The sequence below is a fragment of the Malus domestica genome, chromosome 14 (assembly GCF_042453785.1).
Source record: "Malus domestica chromosome 14, GDT2T_hap1".
Lineage (NCBI taxonomy): Eukaryota > Viridiplantae > Streptophyta > Magnoliopsida > Rosales > Rosaceae > Malus > Malus domestica.
The window spans coordinates 7,714,059-7,729,020 of record NC_091674.1 but is presented as its reverse complement, the minus strand read 5'-3'; the positions used below and the strand labels follow the sequence as shown (position 1 = coordinate 7,729,020).

The following is a 14,962-nucleotide window of genomic DNA, read 5'->3' as shown; positions in this document are numbered from 1 at the left end:
TTGGCGTTGACTCTTAGCCCGCCACGTAATTAACTTACTACTTAAGTTACAAGTCATTTAGTATTATAGTCTAACGATTTTTACTTATAAAGGTTGTTAGATTTTCGATAAAAGTGAATTTAAACTATATTATTACTAACCTATTATGAAGCTTAACTCACTCCTCCTCCTCTATCTCCACCCCCTTAATATAGATAAAATCTTTTGTTAAAAAAAAAATCCTCTCAAAAGATCTCATACCAAATTAGTAGGATGAATTTTGATTGGTCGAAAAAAGAGTGATAATACTCCATACACAGCAAAAGAGCAATGAAGAAAAAAGATGCAGAATAGTTTCCACATGTTGTAAACATAAGAGTAAATTGTAGCAATGATTCTTCAATTTTAAACAAATTGGAGCAATGATTTCTTAACTAAAACTTCATCTAAATGTGTAGCTATGGTCTTTTTAGTCAACTTCGTCAAAATTTTATCAAAATGAGTTATGTTTGAATGACCATTGCTACAATTGGGATCTCTCAATTCTTCAAAATGTGTAGATATAGTCTTTTTTGTCAAATTCGTCAAAATTTTATCAAAATGAGTTATGTTGGAATGATCATTGTTATAATTGAGTTAAAGTTGATGGACCATTTCTCTAGTTGGATTAAAATTAAAAGACCAATAGTAATGAATTTTTAGTTAAGGGACCATAGCTGTAAGTTTTGATGAGTTGAGGTATCAATGGTAATGAATTTTTAATTGAGATATCATTTCTCTAATTGAGTTAAAATTAATGGACAATTACTGCAATTTACTCTAAACATAAATAGCAAGTAGGATAAGTATTTGGTATACTGAACATTGGGCAGGCCCGGCCCAGCTTCAAGAGGTCAGGAGGACACAAGCCCTACCAAGCTCTAAATTTTTGGGCCCTGCCGGGCCGACCCTATATAAAAAATGTAAGGCTCTGGCCTTGTTTTGTAGGTTTATAATGTTTTCTCAATGCCATAGAACACAAACAAAGACGTTTTTTCAAAGCCTTAAAAGAGAATCTTCGACGACACCCACATCTACGGTGTTATTATTAATCGTCATCTAGTAAACATTATATGATGTACTTTATGCGTTATTAATGAAAGAATTTTGTAGTGGTTAGTGAGTAGCCTATTTTTAGAATTATTGTGCCCCTATTTTTTTATTTTTTAAATGTTCTTCTTTAAGGACATATAAAACGTCATATATGTCACAACAAGCTTCGTTGTTCAAGCACAATGGCGCAAAAATAGCGTCGTAAAAAAATGTCATTTGAGATCGAGGTCAAGCCACAAAGTAACAAACAATCTTTTCTGTGGTTATGTTGAAGCTTGTGTATATCATGTTAATGACCTTATATTATGAGAGAATTGAACATATGTAAGATGAATTTTGAACCAAAGTCTTCTGCTATCACCTGTATCTCACATGTATACCAATTAGTATGTAAGATAATATGAAAACATAAAACTAGTTTGTACTTTCGTCTCCGCTTATTCGGACCAGAAATAGCAGTCCTGAAGCATGTGCGTGCGCGGACAACTTCTACCCAAGGGAGGAGGATTCTCTCCCCTCCTATTTGAACGATTATGGTTTAGCCACGTCAACATCTTATATTAAATTTTTTATAGAGACAATAAGACAAAAAACAATATGTGAGAGGAGGGGATGGAAGGGGATGATAATAGAAGGGAAGAGAATCCTACTTCCCAGCGAAGATGCATGTGGACCCCACAAAATCCGCCTAATACTTAATGAACAGTAAATACGTATAAGATATGAAGAAAATTAAGGTCCTTCCATTTGGACAAAATTGGCTTAAACTGGTGTACAACTTTCAGAAACCTGGCTTTCTGTATCGAACTGGATGCTGCATATGATGAGCTTCTCGTTTGAATGACACAATTTGTCGTCATGCTTGCTTCCTCTTACCCGACGAGCTCTTCAGATACAGCAGTTATCATCTCTTCAAACCGGTTTAGCAGTAAGCAAGCATGTTTCTTCAGTTGCTTTTAAACAAACATTCTTGAGGTAACCCAAACTCCTTTTTGACATGAACATGTTGCCTCCACGGGTCATTATGCAACTTGTAATGCAAAACCTGATTAAGATGAGAGCAGGCGGTCAGCGATTCCTCTCGAAACGTTTTAGTGTTAATTTTAGAACTCGAGTAATTTCATAAATTTTTTATCAACTAACAGAAAATGTTGGAGGAGGATGGTTTGAGTATTAAACATCTTGCTACATGGAAGAGGAGGATATTTACCTGTACCAAAGTTGCAAAGACATCGTCTTCAATTAGTTGCGAGAATTGAGCTGCCCACTCTGCCATACGACCAAAACTTGTTTTTTGCCTCTCAGCTTCGAGCATAATAGAATCACGATACAGAAACCTCTGCCAAATTTTCTGCACATTAGCCAGCCTGAACTTTATTTCTGTCTCATTAAACGCCTGCAGAATTCAGGAGTCCAAAAATCAGTCAGCTTAATGCCTCCAAACTTCCAGTCAGAAGCTTCTTTGAATCAATCATAAAAGTAATAATTTACCCGAAGAATATTGATCAAATTTGGAATTTCATCTTCGCTTATCCGAACAGCAAAACTTTCATAGTTGAGCACATTTTCATATGGCAGGAAAATTCCATCCTAAACATGAAGCAACAAAATATAAGAAAGACCGAATGTATGTTATCATCATTTGGTTATCATGGTTTGGAATAAAGCATCTAAACATGACCAGGAAAGATAAAAATCCTTAATAATTTGAGAACATAAATAATAAAAGCGTGTTACACATCTCATAACATGAGAAGATGCGAGCAATCACTATCTTACAAGCATTTTAAAGTAAGTGATAAACTAACTGAATGTTCCAAGACTTCAAAAAAGGGCCAAGAAAGGAATAGAAAATTAACTACCTGAATGACAACAGGAATGCAACCTTGCAAAATACTGTCTTCCATACGACCACTCCAACCATCTCCAGGAAATACCCCGCAAAAAATAGAACTGGCTAAATCCAAGTGATAGTTTTCAGCTCGTAGTGGTGTAACAATCACATCTTCTGCATGTTGTTTTCCGAGTTTCCCTTCCTTGCTAGGACTTGACCCAAATTCTTCTGCCAGTTTCTGCCTGATACCCATGCTATAGCTGCATAAATACCCCAAAATTTTATATCAGATCTTCTGTGAGTTGTGCAATATAGTATCGGAAACTATTGGCAAGGCACACTCTTGACAGTTGACAGGTTGTCCACAGAAAAATTAAATTCAACCACCCCACAATTAGATAAATAAATAGCTCTTTCGTTCACTTACGAAGCTTCTGGTCTTCCATTTGGGTAAGCTGGTCCCAGATTTCCATTAAAGTAGAACAGTGTTTTCCGGCTCTCACGAGATCTGAAAATAAAGTATTGAAGTGCCATTGATTAGTTATCATGGTTAACTTTGGGGAGTGCAAAGAAAAAAAAAATCATGGAAATATGAGTACGCTTTCCATCAGATATGCACCTGGACCAAAGTTTTGAGCTTAAGGAGTTGACATCCGGACTTTTCCAAGCAGGAAGTACGAGATCTTTATCAGGATCAAAGCAGGGATGGTTACCCCTTTTTTCAGAAGAAATCTCATTCCAGTTGTCAGCCCAATAAGCTGTTGTTGAATGCTTGTGCTTCGAGTTTGTGTTTCCCCAGTGAACCAACATCGTGCTGTTCCATATCTCCTTGGGAGCATAGCATGCACCTTCATCCCATGAAAAAAACTGCCTTCAGATATGAAGACGACATCATCAGCATGTACTCTTCATAAAATGATCTAAACTACGACAAGAAGAAAAATCTCATTCTGTTCAATTTTTCTCCACACTGGCCTTAAGTAATTCTCTCAGTTACATCATACCCAAATATGGTCTCTTCCAGATGAGCGGTTCCAGAAGGGATACTGTTCAACAATGTGATCGTAAGCCTTCCTATAATATTCCAGAGTGAGAGAGCTCCTCAAGCCCTTGTGTTCCTAAAAGTTTCAATAAGCACATAAGAACAAAAGCCAAATCCGAAAGCATTGACTTGGCAAACCCAGACGTGAAATTGCAATTTTACAAATGTATTAATAGTACAAAAAGCATACCTTCATAGTCAAATGAGGACCATCATCAGCACGAGTTATAATGCATGAATCAAGAACAGGAACAAAGAAGAAATCTGCTTCATCACCATTTAATGTACGATGCGGACTAGCTAAGATACTTTCATAAAGTGCCATCTGCAAACAAGCAACAAGACTGATGAAAAATCCTAAACATGCTTCAAATTTACAAGTCGACTATGAGTTTCAGTTCAATTAATACCTGTGCACCATACAGCTGATCTGTCCACAATGTTGAATTTTGGTCATCGTAGATTCTGTTTACACACTCTAACCTAAAGTGACGCCCCTGCAACAGGAAATCGAGAAAAAATAAGAACCTTGCTTTGAGGATGAATCAAACAATCACAGTTTTAAGCAAATTGTGACCTCAAGAAGTAGGCTGTTGAAATCTGGGGGCAAGTCATAAACATATATAAGAGGCCTTTTCTTTTTCACCACAGCATTGAGGTTGTCAAATTTCCCTGGAAGATGCGAGCTATCAGGAATATCAACCTGAGCAGGCCGAAGCCATTGAGGCCACTCTCTAACTGATGATGCAACAGATGGAATGCTGCAATCAGTTCCGTACCAGCCACTGTTACACTGGAAACTACACTCAGTTTAGGCAGTACATATTGTCAAAGAGCAAATATTATGATAGTCCACATCTATCGATGAATTAAAGGGAACTTGCAAAGGAAAAAGTGCAAAAATTTTGAAAATTAGTGTCAGCAAAATACTTCAACTAGTTTCTCGTTTGAGTGCCTGCACAACACAAAAACCACACACCCGTCCCCGCTTCTTGTATATCAAGCCAATAGGCTATAATTTGGTTTCATACGCTGGTAGCATCTTAACCCTAAAATTGTTGGTCCTCAATGTCCACTACTACGTGTATATGAGAACAAGAAGGCACTCAAACAAACAACACTTAGCATTCATGCATAATAAACCAATTGTTACCTGACAAAATCCACCACGGCAATGCCCATGCCCAGAGCATTGATTAATACAAGTACATACTGCAGGCACTTCACAGAACCGTCCCCATAAACCATCGTATTTACAATCACATTCCTCTTTGAATTTCACCTTATGAGCATATGCTTCAGCAGGGTCCACATTACACCATCCCGGTTTGCTACTATTAGTTGTGAAAACATTATCCAAGTCAGCTTTTGCCCAATCAGTCAGTTTAGGTGCACCAGGTTCAGAAGGTAACCTGAAACAGATGTCAGAGATTTGTGGCATAAACAGTGTTTAGTAACTTATTTATACGGACAGAAGCCTAGTTAGGATCTGATAAACTTACTTCACTTGAAAGCCACATGACTCTGCCACAGGTCGATTTGGATATTTCGTGCCTTCCCCACAGAAGCACATTGCTTTTGTCGTGTCACAATGCGCAGAGCAAATTGAGACAACCCATCGCCCGTATGGTCGATCTGGCAATGCTGGGTAGTTGCATTCCAGCTGCAGTCTCTCAGAGCATCCTTCCCCTGAAGAACTAGTTGATGTTATAATCACATAAATGATTCATCTGACAAGAGCATACTAGTTCTGGTTTTACCGCAACAGAACAGGCTGTTTAGAAAAAAGAAACCCAAATCTTTGTTGACTATTCCTTCTTTTTCTTTTTTTTTTAAATCTTGGAGGGGGGGAGTCAAAATTCTCAACTAGAATAAGGAAGGCAACTGGGAAACTAAGAGAATTTAAGAACTCTTTGAAAGTAATACAATGACAAGGTTTTTTGTTTCTAGTGATGCAACAATTAGAGCCAAACAACAGAAATGGTGAACCTGCAACCTACTGAAACTCCTCAATAGCTGAGAGAGGGGAGAAATTAAAGAGAGCTTTTTATGTCTTCTACCAAAAAAATAAATTAAATGTTCCGAATAGATAGTAAACCATGCAAACCATGTGTTACTCAACATATCACCGAATAGATATTAAACCATGCAAGCAATGATTAGCGAAATATTTGTCATTAAGAATTATTACATCTGTTTTCTACTACTTACTGACAACTTTGTATTTGATCAAGTTGAAGGAAAGAAAGAAGAAGAAATTATACTGACCAGTGTATCCATGAAAGCACCGACATTGTCCCAATTCATGATTACAGACGCCTTGACCACTGCATTCATTTTTGCAGCCACTACCACCTATAATCTGTCAATATAAGTAGTTATAAACAGATAAACGCTCTTCCAATAAAATTTGGCGATTTAGTTTCATTGGATGACTTGTGCAACACTCACCCACCCCGCTCTTCTGCCTTCTATTTACCAGAACACTCCCATGGCATTACTCACTGATATCTTCACGCATTTAGGATAAAACAGAAATATTATGCATATATGAAGTTGTTCTTATTACCTCAACAATGTCGACTTCATTAGAAATTGAATGACAACCAGCAAGCCACCGGCCAATCTCAGCCTTCCATGGTGCACCACGAAAAACAACTGCCTTGTGCAAGTCAGACGGAAACTGACGATCTAAGTCAATAGGTGGTTTTAAATTTCCCTTTGCCTGATCAGTAATTGCTTCAACTGATCCATTAATTGGAAGACAAGAGTTCTGAGCTTGACTAAAGTAAGCAAAAGAAGGAACCAACGGAAACCAGAACAGATGAACCATCGAAACCAGTACAATCGAGACCATTGCCACAACAGAAGCAACTGTTGCTATCTGAGACCCTGAGCATTTCCACTTCTGAATGGGAAGCATCATCTTAAAAGGCTTTTCTGAGACAAACCCACAACTATAACTCCATATTCTTGACCTTCTAGCCCCTTATAAGCACCTAAGAAACTAACACAAATACAAATAAGAATCTATAGACATAAGAATCCGTAGATACCAAAAACATTAAACAAATCACAGCAAAGTAACAAGTCAACCATTCCAAATTCCACCACAAAAGTGTAAAAAAATAAACAAACAAGAGAAATATGCACAAATAAAACCTTCTATAAATCTTCCATAAAAAATAGAACTTCTCCATTAAAGCGGCACCAAAACACGCGACAAATGGCGTTTTGGTGTTGCTTTAGTGGAAAAGTCATATTTTTTTTTTCTTAAAAAGTTCTATTGTGCATATTTCCGAAAGAAAAAAAATTCAGTAAAAAACCCATAGACTTGATAGCATTATAGCAATAACAAAACCCAGCATTACCATAAGTTTGTAAGCAAATCATCAACAGAAAATTTTAATGGGTTTCTGTAAATCTCAATATTAGTCCTGAATTCGTTTGAGCTCCACACCAATCAATCAAACTATTTCATTAATTTATTTTGTTTGTTTACAAGAAACTATAAAAAGTGATTAATTTCAAACGAGTTCTAACAAATGAGCAATCACAGAGAGCATTGACTGACCTCTTCTCAGATCTACAGTGGAAATGATGCAAAAACAGAACCTGATGAACTCAAATATATAATTCAACGGGGGAGAGAGAGAGAGAGAAATCGTTCTTCTCTTCTGGGTTTCCAGCTAAACCAACAATATAAAAATCAAAATTCCCCACTTTTTGATAAGATTTGGACAGAATTATATAATATATAATATATATATATATATATATATATATATATATATGTTGACACACAGACGAGAGCAAGGGGTCCGGCAATACAAAAGCCACCCAAGGTTTCTGGCTGAGACAAAAACAGAACAAGATTTGGCACGATTCTGTTAAATTGACTGTGATTGCCCTTTTCAGTTGATTTTTGTGGGGTGGAGACCGGTGGATTTTCCATGGGTAATTCTGTCAATGTACTCGTTTGAGTCTTTCTCCGAAAAGAACTCTTTTTCCTTTTGTTTTAATAATTTCTGTCACTGTGTTGTGTCTTTTTCCTTTTGTATTTTGTTTCTTTTTTCCTGATAATAATTAATAGCAAAATTACAATCAACTCTATTTTGTTTTAATAATTTCTTATCGAAAAAAACTCTATTTTCTTTTATTTAATTTTGTAATAATTTGTATACTTGACTATTCAAAAGATGAGTAGGTGCTCTTACTCAAAATTTTTCGTTTCAAATTCATAGACATTCTCATTTATGATCAAAACCGTTCATATTATAAATCACTCTATGTACTAGTTTGGTATTATTGTGCTTTTAAAAAAATTGTTTCTGTTGTGTTGCTAGAATAAACAACTGTAAAATAAAGTTGTTGAGTGTTTGGTAAACATTTTTTGTATAAGTGTTTAAAGTTTTTAACAAAAAAACAGTGTCTAAGTATTTGGTAGATTTTTATATAAATTGATGTGAATATGTTATATAACTAAAAAAGGGTATTTAATGTGATATAATAATTGTCAAGACAATAATATAGAAGCAAAGATTGTAATTTTGAAAAGGGTAATGTTAGGGAGACCAATTTTTTTTAAAAATCAAACGATGTGTTATAGATGGTTGAGTTATTAACTAAGTGTCAATTAAGGTCGTTTAGTCATAGAATTTTGTAAGAACAGATGAACGAAAATGGTAAAAACATTACGAGCCGTTTATCTATTTGCTACATTTGATTGAGTTAATAACCTTAGTTTCAATTCAATTTTTGCATAGATAATCTTTACAGAGTGGTTTATAATATGAACGGTTTCGGCTTATTTGGACCCAAAATTACATCATCGGCCCAAGCAATCGAGGATGTTGAATAAGTGGATATTAGACCGTTGGATGATAAAGTGGTTGAAATGAATTTTAGTTATTATTGAGAAATAGTATTGTGATTTTAATCATGATATTATCTCTTAATATTAACTGGGATATTTAAACCTAATATTTGATATATCTAGACAGTTGTTTTGGAAAAGTTGATCTAATCTGTCTTCAATTCAAATGGGCTCATCATATCAATCCCTAGATGCATGCAATCTCCTACGTGTCCTATTTCTGATACAGAAGTGGGTGGTACAAGTCAAATTGACTTGGAATTCATGGATGGGGTTGTTGCACGTGATTTTTCTTGGAATATGGTGATTATATTAAGTTGGTGAGTCAACATGCATACACGTGGAGCGAGGGATTGCACCTGGATAGTTTTTGTGGAAAGATCAAAAGTTAAACTTGCATTTAAATTACTAGAGGCAGTGCCCCTTTTATTGCCGAGTCCTGTTGAAATATATGGCTAGGGGATAAACTTGCATGCCTTGATTCCAGCACCGTGGAGATTATCAGATAGGTTGTTGCATGCTAATTATTTGCATAAAATAAGGAGTAATGATGACATCTAAAAGATAGGCTGTTGCTTATCTAGCTAATGAGTTTGAAAAGTCAAGGAACAAATCCCACGGATCAATTTGAAGGATGTGCCTTGGTTTCTGACGCGGATCAAGTTCAGTTCCGCAAATAGAGTTGCAGTTGGACTTTACAAAATTATATGGTCGTGCCACACAACATTTACGTCTATAAATACAGAGCTGCGAATATCATTGAAGCCTCTCCAACTCAACATACAAACTGCCCTGCACAAACTCTCGCTCTACGCAAAACCTCTCAAACACCTTGAGATTTTTATTTTCTTTTTTTGCCAACACATCTTCAGTTTGGATAAACAACACTATGAAGGTAATCGGTGAACATCTTTAGTTTGGATAAACAACACTGTTATCGTAGAATCAGCCGACCGCGAAGCATCTTCAGTTTGGATAAATAGCAATGCGACGAGGCCAACTGGTTATCTATCCAAGTCTCAGTCGAGAAGGATTTTCAAATCCTTATTGGCAGAGGTCATCTCATCAGCCTTCTCGGCGAAGTGAGGTGTTACTAGGTTACTACATTCGGCACCCTGAGAGTCGAAGTTGATATTGAACTTCGCATAACTAGCAGCCTTGTCTTCAGGCTCTAAAACCTGAAGGTCGAGACGTGTTCCTTCCTTGGCCGTAGTCGCGAAATTCAGAAGTCAGCAGCGCACTTAACGCAACATCAACAAATTTTACTCACCGGTCGAGCTCGGTCGTCGAGTTGGCACGCCCCGCACACAACCGAATGATTTAGTTAGCTTATTAGTTACTCGGCCTGCGCTCCACGTAGGCTTGATAGTTTTTAGGGTCAACATTTTGGCACGCCCAGTAGGGCCCAGTGCTAAAACTACGAAGTTCACATGATAGATCAAGATCTCAATCAGGTTCCATTAAACGAGATTTGACGCCAAGTAAAGAATTGCTACAAGAAGAAAGCAAAACTCATTGAGAAGTTGTATAGAAGATGGGAGTAATTTTCCCCTCCAACCACAATCAAAATTCGGCCTAGGAAAATTGTCAAGACGGCCGAAGAAAAACCTAGGCCACTTATTTTTTCGGTCGAGACTGAAAGTTCGGTTGGCCTAGAAGAAAAAGTTTAAGTTTCTGAGCCAAAAATCGACTTAGAAAATGATTCGTCAGAGGAGTGCTCCAATGACAAACAAGGTCGAGACATAGGCCTAGCCGAAAAAACCACGCCAATCGATATGATTATTGGCGATAAAGCCGATATAGAGAAATCCCATTCGGCTAAGTTGTTCGAGTTAAAAGCTAAAATTGGCGAAATTATTATGCCCAGGGGGCTTAATAATTGTTCAGCACATTCGGCGGCTGAGAATCAAAAATATTTCGCCAAGTCAAAAGTATTTGGAAATTATTCTTTATTCGGCCTAAAGCGAAATCAAATTGAGAATTTTGATATAAAAAGATCTCGGCTAGGAATAAAGCATCGTTGGCCTCATCCTGATTATGGTTCGGCCACTTTTGTTTTATTTTGGTAAAAAAAAATTTAAAAAAAAAGAATAAATGATTTTCTTAACCATTCGGCTGCTCAACCGATGCTTCAGAAAATAAAAGGGGGCATAGGTGGTACATTTCTACGGTTTCGGCGGTTAAACTTATTTAATCTCGTTGAGAATGAGTGAATTAAAATAGCTGCTTGGTGAAATTGCTGCTCAGTGCATAAATCTCTAACCTACAATTCAAATTAAATGGTGATATTCGGCGTTCATGCGGCAGTACAACTACTACTGGATTAATTTCGTGCAATTAATGCATGCATGAGATAAGGGTGAATTTGTGGGATGGTGATGTGATATGATTAAGACAAAAGAGGTAGTAGGCTTCATCCTATGGACATGTTTGGCGTGAGAAATCATGATTTGCTTCCAAGTTATGTCAGGATACCATTGGCAAGAGAAAACGGATGAACTCCGACGAGTTCGAGACGCCATTCACCCCCAATCCTGTTACATTTTACTTGGTTCACGGCCAAGGAGGTCTAATGAGTTTCCATCGAGTCCGAGGCAGATTCAACCTCTGTTGGCCCAAATTTAACTTGGCACAAAATCCAATCATCTAGTCTATGGTTGCGCTTCTTTCTTGACGAGCGACTTACTTGGCAAGGTTGTATTCAGAACAACTTTCTAACGAGTGAATTTTAATGCGGCGGTGGATGCTCATTTTTCCTCGACCATATATTTCTTATTGAGTGCACAGGAGAATCCTCACGAGCATTTTGAGTCCTAACCTTGTACAAAAAATTGTTCTACTCGGTGGTAGGGGCAAATGGACGTGGCAACATTTATTACTTGTGTGGCATCTGTCGTGTTATTACTAAAAAAAAAAAAAAAAAAAAAAACGTTGGGCCGCAAGTAAGCAAGCAAGGCGGTGGAAATTCGGTGCAGTTGGATTTGTCATTCGGTGGGTCTGCATGCCCTTGAATCTCAATGGAGACACTTGTTTTGATTTTCCTCGAGTTCATCAAGTTTTTGGACTTAAAAAGCATCAAGTAAATAAGGGTGTTGATCGATGAGTTTAGTAGAGACTATTTGGTGGAGCTGGGAGTCAGAAAAGAATATGCATGGCCGACAACATCATTCCAAGTTAGACAGAATAGGCCAATAGGCCAATATTTGATTTTATTTTTTATGGCCTTGGTTATATATATAATAATGCTGAGGAGTGGATGGCTGAATGACAGGCCAAACTTGGCCGAGCTGCCCACATATGATTGTTTCAGAAAAGTGATTGCAACATTCATGATGGGTGATAGGCCGAGCTACCAAGAATCAAGTTCTTCTCGACCCTATTTGTGATTTGACCGTATGGGTTGGATGGTCGAAGTAATTAGAAGGTTTTTCTGGCAAAGTCGCCGAGCCTTGTATAGAATTGTGGCAGTCGAGGAAAACCACAACATTAGCATAACATACATGTTGTTGCCAAGGAACAAAGTTTCTTTTTTAGCAATACGACGAGATTTTGTTGGCTACGAACAATTAATTTCCTTCACCATTCGGCTTGCGAGCCGAAGCTCAAGGAAATTAGGGGCAATGTTTGGATCCAAAATTACACCATTGGCCCAAGCAATCGAGGCTGTTGAATAAACGGATATTAGACCGTTGGATGATAAAGTGGTTGAAATGAATTTTAGTTATTATTGAGAAATAGTATTGTGATTTTAATCATGATATTATCTCTTAATATTAACTGGGATATTTAAACATAATATTTGATATATCCAGACAGTTGTTTTGGAAAAGTTGATATGATATGTCTTCAATTAGAATGGGCTGATCATATCAATCCCTGGATGCATGCAATCTCCTACGTGTCCTATTTCTGATACAGAAATGGGTGGTACAAGTCAAATTGACTTGGAATTCATGGATGGGGTTGTTGCACGTGATTTTTCTTGGAATGTGGTAATTATATTAAGTTGGTGAGTCAAGATGCATACACGTGGAGCGAGGGATTGCACCTAGATAGTTTTTGTGGAAAGATCAAAAGTTAAACTTGCATTTAAATTACTAGAGGCAGTACCTCTTTTATTGCCAAGTCCTATTGAAATATATGGCTAGGGGATAAACTTGCATGCCTTGATTCCAACACCGTGGAGGTCATTAGATAGGCTGTTGCATGCTAATTATTTGCATAAAATAAGGAGTAATGATGACATCTAAAAGATAGGATGTTGCTTATCTAGCTAATGGGTTTGAAAAGTCAAGGAACAAATCACACGGATCAATTTGAAGGATATGCCTTGGCTTATAACGTGGATCAAGTTCAGTTCCGCAAATAGAGTTGCAGTTGGACTCTACAAAATTATCTGGCCGCGCCACACAACATTTGCTTCTATAAATATAGAGCCACGAATATCATTGAAGCCTCTCCAACTCAACATACAAATTGCCCTGCACAAACTCTCGCTCTACGCAAAACCTCTCAAACACCTTGAGATTTTTATTTTCTTTTTCCGCCAACACATCTTCAGTTTGGATAAACAACACTGTGAAGGAAACCGGCGAACATCTTCAGTTTGGATAAATAGCAATGTTGCCGTAGAATCAGCCGACCGCAAAGCACATTCAGTTTGGATAAACAACACTGCGACGAAGCCGACTGGTTATCTATCCAAATCTTGATCGAGAAAGATTTTCAAATCCTTATTGGCAGAGGTTATCTCATAAGCCTTCTAGGCGAAGTGAGGTGTTACTAGGTTACTACATTCGGCACCCTGAGAGCCGAATTTGATATTGAACTTCGTAGAACTAGTAGCCTTGTCTTTAGGCTCTAGAACCCGAAGGCCGAGACGTGCTCCTTCCTCGGCCGTAGCCTGAGATTCAGAAGTCAGCAGTGCACGCAACGCAACATCAACAAATTTTGCTCATTGGCCGTCTAGTTGGCACGCCCCGCACACAACCGAAGGACGTAGTTAGCTCATTAGTTATTCGGCATGTGCACCACGTAGACTTGGTAGTTTTTAGGGTCAACACGGCTATAAGCACAAAGTTATGTGAATTAGACATGAAGAATTTTGAGTAGGAGCTCCTACTCATCTTTGAGTAGCCATGCATTCCTTATAATTTTTGGTGCATGAAAGATGTCAAAATACAATAACAAGCTCTAGAAGAAGAAAGTTGCAAAATTTAAAAATGAGTTAATTTTTTAATCGATTCACATAAACTCCATGTGGATTTAAAAGGAATTTTATACAAATTTTGTTATGGAGTTTAATGGATATTAATAGAGTTTTTATAGCATTTACAGAAAATGCTAAAAATCACAACCAAGATGCCAAAAGGAAAGCAAAAAAGAAAGCAAGATTTCTACGGTAATGAAGGGGAGTAGTGTTGGCAAGTACAACACATATTGAGTGATTAAACTACCTTCGTGAATGTCACAACCCATGACCTATAACCTTTTTATTTATTTATCTAAATATGGTAATTAAAAGACTACAGAACAACAAAAATAAAAGCTTTCTCAGGTTATAACACTCTAATGACAAAGCGTCCATTCACGGGTATTTTTCTTCTTTATGGGATACCAAGATCAGGCAAGAGAATTGAACCAAAAAAAGTATCAGGCAAGGAAATTGATGTTTGGGTTTTGGTTGAGTTGTTGAGATTTTCGGGCTCTCCAAAACAAAATTGGCCATGAGGAGAAGACAAGAAAATTGTGGATTACTAGGTCCTTGAAGAGAAAGAAATAAAGATTTGGCCATACAGAGAAGACAGAAAAATTGAAACTAAAGTTTGTAGGTTTCTGTTCATGTTACCTTTACATGTTTGCTTACAAGAAGAGTTTGTTCTTGTTAAGAGTTGTCCCACATCGGTAAGGGACAAGATTTGCTATGTGCTTATATGGTATTGGGCTACTCCCCATATTGCCAATTGGTTTTATGGGGAGTAGCCCAAGACCATATAAGCACATATTAAACCTTGTCCCTCATCGATGTGGGACAACTCTCAACAGTTCCTATCCAAACCTGCTCATATTTTGTAGAGGGAGGAATCACAATGAAATCTTAGGGGTAGAGGCATGATTTGTAAGGGTTCTAGTGTTTATA

At 37.3% G+C, this 14,962-nt stretch overlaps 1 protein-coding gene across 3 annotated transcripts; it reads right to left on the bottom strand.

Annotated features, from left to right (window-relative positions):
• Positions 1-1,608: 1,608 nt before the first annotated feature.
• On the bottom strand, positions 1,609-7,845 carry LOC114820993 (uncharacterized). Of its 3 annotated transcripts, none has more exons than XM_029092509.2 (15): positions 7,522-7,845; positions 6,517-6,946; positions 6,216-6,309; positions 5,450-5,636; positions 5,101-5,359; positions 4,525-4,740; positions 4,358-4,444; positions 4,138-4,272; positions 3,910-4,023; positions 3,525-3,772; positions 3,333-3,413; positions 2,934-3,165; positions 2,563-2,661; positions 2,282-2,467; positions 1,609-2,116 (listed from the first exon to the last, which is right to left on the bottom strand). In XM_029092509.2, exons 2-15 carry the CDS (start codon positions 6,871-6,873, stop codon positions 2,018-2,020), a joined length of 2,394 nt encoding a protein of 797 aa, XP_028948342.2. In that variant the 5' UTR covers positions 6,874-6,946; positions 7,522-7,845; the 3' UTR covers positions 1,609-2,017. The 3 variants fall into 3 exon arrangements, with proteins under 3 accessions (XP_028948342.2, XP_028948343.2, XP_070668090.1); XM_029092510.2 differs by having other exon boundaries at positions 6,517-6,954; positions 7,522-7,832; XM_070811989.1 differs by lacking the exon at positions 4,138-4,272.
• Between the last annotated feature and the right edge of the window lie 7,117 nt (positions 7,846-14,962).

Coding starts and splice junctions, on each gene's coding strand:
- LOC114820993 (XM_029092509.2), bottom strand. CDS start 6,873: ATGATGCTTCCCATTCAGAAGTGGAAATGCTCAGGGTCTCAGATAGCA. Junction 3,414..3,524: donor AGCTCAAAACTTTGGTCCAG/GTGCATATCTGA, acceptor CTTTATTTTCAG/ATCTCGTGAGAGCCGGAAAA. Junction 2,662..2,933: donor GCATTCCTGTTGTCATTCAG/GTAGTTAATTTT, acceptor CTTCATGTTTAG/GATGGAATTTTCCTGCCATA.